General features: G+C 30.3%; 1 protein-coding gene across 3 annotated transcripts in view; it reads left to right on the forward strand.

The window, feature by feature from the left end:
- The window catches only part of LOC115448575 (peripheral plasma membrane protein CASK), a 274370-nt gene extending 268370 nt beyond the window's left edge, over nucleotides 1-6000 (forward strand). For 2 of the 3 annotated variants that reach the window (XM_037440909.1, XM_037440910.1), the window contains 2 exons: nucleotides 299-474; nucleotides 1116-1314. In XM_037440909.1, coding sequence (XP_037296806.1) covers nucleotides 299-474; nucleotides 1116-1295 — 356 coding nt within the window. In that variant the 3' untranslated portion in view covers nucleotides 1296-1314. Of the gene's footprint in view, nucleotides 1-298; nucleotides 475-1115 lie in introns of all 3 variants that reach the window. The other variant, XM_037440908.1, reaches the window with a different exon arrangement.

The raw sequence follows: 6000 nt of genomic DNA on the forward strand, positions 1-6000 counted from the left end.
CTGCCGAGACGAATGTCCGCAGGTTCAAATCTCAAGGGCCTCTGACTATTCTAAAAAAAAATATTTGTGTATTCTTTGTGAATTATCGCTTGCTTAAACGGTGAAGGAAAACATCGTGATGAAACCAACATACCTGAGGAATTCTCTATAGGAATTTTCGAGGGTGTGTGAAGTCTACCCGCACTAAGCCAACGTGGTGGACTAAGGCCTAATCCCTCTCAGTAGTAGGGGAGGCCCGTGCCCAACAGTGGGACAGTATATAATACAGGGCTGATATTATTTAATCCTCTCCGCGCAGGCACGCACGAAGACGCGATGTACGGCACGCGGCTGGAGACGATCCGGCGCATCCACTCGGAGCGGCGCGTCGCCATCTTGGACGTGGAGCCGCAGGCGCTGAAGATCCTGCGCACGGCCGAGTTCGCGCCATACGTCGTGTTCATCGCCGCGCCGCCGCTCAACAACGTCGCTGATGTGAGACTTCACTTATAGCTTAACTAGGAAAATAAAAAATAAAAACGCGCCATATTGAAAAAAAAGGCGCCATTTTGTGGCAGAATATCGAACTAATTTCTTGTAGTGATTAGTGAGACTTCAGATATGACTTAACCACGATAAATAAAAAAAATTAAAAAAAAAACGCGCCATATTGGAAAATAAATAAACGCGCCATTTTGTAGCAGATTATCGAACTCATTTCTTGTAGTGATTACGGTAACTTTAAAAGGGGGAAGCTCAAGTGGCGCCCCCTAAGCAGGCCTTTTTCTCTTCAGGCTAATTATTGCCAAAATTTGGATGCAAATTTAGACTTTTTAAATTTGGTATAGTTTATTGATATATGATTTTAGAACTACTGTCTTTCGTAAGTATTTGTAAAGTTTGTTGATTTAGGTTATATTAAAAATGCACAAAGTTCTGTACAGTTTAGTTAAGCCTTTTTTGGAAATTCTTTTTTATATTCAATACTTATGACTAGCCACTACCTTGCCTAGTAACACCGAGAACTATTGTAATGTTTTTAATTGTTTTATTCGGTTTTGTACAAAATAAATGCCACATGCAATTTTTTTGTTTTACGTTACCAAAACATCTAACATTTTTCATTCCCATTCCAGTACGACGGATCATTAGAAGTCCTAGTCCGCGAATCAGAGCAACTCCGACGCACGTACGGCCACTACTTCGACCTGACAATAGTGAATAACGACATCGATGATACTCTCGCGCAACTCGAGGCTGCTCTCGCGAGACTCCGCTCGACACCGCAGTGGGTGCCGGTCTCCTGGGTCTACTGACCGGACTGGGAGTACTTGTAATCGATTGTACGATCAATGTAGTACGTGTAATCGATTATATTATCGATTTGTGTTAGGAATATCAATCGATTTTAGCCTGGCAGGTCTGTCGGGCTGCGATCAAGTGACTTTACGATCAACAAAAACATAACGTGTTTCAAAAAAATATTGTCACTAGCCAAACAAAGATCGACTTTAATGTCAATAATATTGGAACATAATTATTACCTTATCAAACGAAAATTTACTTTAAAGTGATCAAGAAATTGCAATATAGCCATAATATTTCGAATATTCTCTGCTCAATTCTTATAGTTTGCTCAACTTTATGATTTTAACCCATTTGTAAGAAATTTATTAAATAATTGTAAATCCCTTGTTATTTTTTATGAAGTTACTCATGGCTTCTGATTTAATTTGTGAGACGCAATTTTAATGTCTACTCAATGTACTTAAAATAGAATTGGAAATTGATAGTATTAGCAGTATAGTTTAATAATACCCACTTAAACTCAGTATAAATATAAAATAGGCGCAAAATTGTATCGATTAATCCATAATAATTATATCAACAAATCATCAAAATATCCAGAAATATATTCTAAATAATTCATACCGTATGCCAATGTATTACTAACTAGATAAAAAATATTTTAAAAAATACACAAGTTGATCGTAAAGTCCATTTTTGATTAACACAAAGTGACAATGAGAATTTACTCTGAATGGAAATGATAAAAAAATGTTTGTGAGTTCAAAATAAGCTTTGTTAATAATATTTTAGCAATTGTTATCGAACGGGTTTGGGGGTAGTTCACCGACTGTATGGATTCCTAATAAAAAATGGGGGAGAATAGTCCATTTGCTTGATATTTTTTTAATTGCAGGTAGCAACAATCACAGGTAATTCAGTATTTTAATATCATAGTTAACTAATTTATGTACTCGATTGAAGGATAATGCGAGATGTTGAAAATTTTTGTTAAAATATACTAATTGTTTTATCGATAGTTTATTTAAAAGACAATTGTTATGAATCTATAAGATCGATTTTTGATCATGATTTTAATAATCGTGATGCTATTATATTATTAATTTTATTTTATAATCGATTTATTTATTAATAAATATTTTTTCGATTTAGAGATGCTACTAAAATCTATATCTTGAAAAAATATTTTGTGATTATTTAAACTTTATTTAATAATTTATGGCATGTGGTATATGAAAGCACAGAATACCAAATATTTAGTGTGCGAAGTGACGTTGGAATATATAGACATTTCCAAGTATTGATATTATGTGTTTAAAGTTTAATTTACTTAATTCACATGAAACGTAAAGTCTAAAATAGCTTGCATTATTAATTTGGTACAATGCTCAATTACACATTTATGTGCCAAAACTAAACACGAATCAATGATTTTTCAAAATGGAATATCTACAATTTTGACATCTCTTGCACAGCACGACACATTCAATGAATTTTTGGATCAATGTACATAATTATAATTAGTATATAAATTATATTAAAATAAAAAAACCTAAATCTTTAGAAATGTACCGTAGCTCAAAAATGTTTACTTCAACATTTAAATTTAAGATCTATTCTACTATTATTAGTGTCTATTATTAATGATATTTCCAACTATAGAAATGCATAGAAGCCTTCTTTATTTCATTAAAAAATAAAAATAAACTATTACCAATTGTGTTATCATCTAAACATTCATCAAGACAAAGTAACTAGCAGTTGTAGTCCAATAATCTCACGATATTTAAGGTTTTATCGACCATCGAATGTCGATAAAATTTTATATCGATAGTTGTATGCGTATACTATTGCAGTGCATTTCATAGTTGGAAAACGATCTACTGACTATAATTACAGGATTAGAGATCACAGGGTTGCAAGGATCATTATAGAAATGTATCGATTTTTCACATATTTTTTTTTGTACTTATTGCTTTCATTTTTATATTATCTACTTAATGAGTTAATGTGGTGCCATAGAAGTTGTGTTTACATAATTTATTGAAATACATTTAAGTTTTTGTTTACACTTTGATGTGATATTTATTTAAATATATTTGACACTTCGTAAAGGGACTTGTAGAAGGAATATTTAGATTGCAAATATATTCTTGAATATTTCCATCAATTAAATATTTTTTATGTAAAATGGTTTGGTGCAGAGGGCTCAAGCATTGCAACCATTTTACTTTAGAGTGGCGCCATCTGTTAATCTTGTTTCGTTTTCGATATTTTTATACTTCAATGTGACCGCAAAACGTAGGAAGAAACGGCCATGTTGAAGACTTTTCATACTTACGCTTGCACTACATTCCTGTATATAAAAAAAAAGTAGTAAAAAAATTACTATAATAACTCTCACCGTTTCACTATTTTTACATTTAAAATTTAATATTAGGGTAAGTAGGTTTTAATATAAGATTGTTTTTTCTTGATTTTAATTTAATTTTTGAGGAGTCCTGGCAAAGGAATAATTTACTGAAGTCTTACGATTGTCATATCATGTTGTTTGTTAAATAGTTGGTGTTGGAAGGATAGGATTTATTTGAATGTTGGTAATATCAATGCGTTGATGAAGTTGTATTGCTGTTATATCTGGTTGTTAGTATCGAAAGACCTTGAAAGAAAATTATAATGAAGGAACTAAAGTCAGGACTTGAAAATAAATGATTTTGTTTTTTTTTTAGTTAAATAGTATTGGATCCACATAAAATTAAGTAATAAGTTTGTATTTATGGACTAGATAGGTGTGAATGGAACACAATAACACTTTTAATAGGGTTTTATTTGAACTATAATTTATCATTATTATATTTATCAATCTATCATAAGTCAAGTTTTTATAATTTCAATACTTTTAACAATCCAATTAAAATTTCCTGATATTAGATCCATAGTGAATTAAAATATTATGATATACTATATATAATTAATATAAATATACTAATAAATTGACGAAACAAAACGCGACGATGTGAATGTAATACTATTTTATGTTGATATTTATTAATGTTGCCAGATCACAAAAGTCTAGTTTTAAAACAAAACTATTGCGTATTTGAAATTATTTGACATGCAATAATATATGTTTATTAGTGAAATCTATTTCGTTGCTATTAGAATTTAATAAATTTTATTCTGTTGGATTAATACAATAATTGACTTTTGTCATTTCAGAGTAGGATAATTGACTTTATTATGTTGATCAATCAGACATGATTTGATATTTGAATGATTTATAGAATGATTACATTAAATAATTTATATGTAATAAGATATATTTATTGTAAAAAATATGAAATTCATATATATTGTATTTAATTTCGAATACCAATCTGTTTTTTTAATTTAGTTATAGTTGTCGATGAGTTGTCAGTTGTATTTTTAATCATACATTTTCGTCATTAGTGTAATAAAACTACTGGGATGAGAAAATGAATAAATTCCAATGTTTATATTTCTCAGAAATATGTTTTGTTATAAATGTCACCATTATATTGATGTGTCAATTACTAAGCCCTACCACTATTATCTGGATTGGTTCAAAAGTATGTTGTTACTTTTGTAGCCAAATTTGTAGCAACGTCTAAGGTTTTGTCTTTTCTTCCATATTTGTTGCAAGAGATAAACAGTTAATTTATATTGATTCTAATAATTCATATATGGAATCGATATCACAAAAATGTATGATTAGAAAATCATTAATTATAATTGTACAATTAATTGTCGTTGATTTTATATAGTCCTAGACTATGCAAGTAGTATTTTGATGTTTGTACAAAATAATTGCTTATGTAAGATTTGTGTTTAAATTATTTCACCTTACGTGACCGCTCCGATCCGATGCGGACGGGGTTTATGAGATCACATCTCATACATTTTTCTTGTTAAAATTAATCCATTAGCGTCACACAATTTGACTTAACAACCCATTGCATTCCATTTCGTTCTTGTCCGATATTTATTAACTTGTTTTCGAATATTGTTATGTCATTTTTTGTTATTACTTATTAGTGTTAAGAATATTTTGACGCACCAGCGAGTGGTCCTTTTGTTTATCTAAGCACTATGTATCCAATGAATTTGTTTTCCTGTGGTTTTATGTTCAAACTAATCGATCACAATCGTCGTATACCTATTCATATAGGGCAAAATAATCGAATATAAAGTAGATGAAAAGATTTAATCGTATTAAAAAGAGTTTAAATGTAAAATCACACGAAATTGAACGAAGGTTAAAAACTATAGCTTAATATAATAATTATCTAATAATTTATCTCAAAATGTGTGTTGTGTGATTCAAGATGTTGTTATATTTACTAAGTAATTACATTTAGTGATATGTCGAGCCATTTTTCAGATATGGTAATAATAGTTCGTTATTATAATAAAAATAGTAATGAATAGTTACTTTATCTGATAGTTAGAAGTATTCGACCTAATCGAATTATGGTCCCAGTATAACGGCTCGGCACATCTCTATTACTCTATGATTAAATCACATCCATATTGACAGTCAGGCTTGAATCACACACGTCAAACTAAATTGCAAGTGAAATGTAGCACTTTGACACTATGAACTAACGGACAGTGGTTTCTATCAAGAACAACTAAAGATGACTGAAGTAAAATCTTATTATAACTGTTAAATTGAATAAACCGCACAAAATA

This window comes from Manduca sexta, chromosome 21 (assembly GCF_014839805.1).
Source record: "Manduca sexta isolate Smith_Timp_Sample1 chromosome 21, JHU_Msex_v1.0, whole genome shotgun sequence".
Taxonomy (NCBI): Eukaryota; Metazoa; Arthropoda; class Insecta; order Lepidoptera; family Sphingidae; genus Manduca; species Manduca sexta.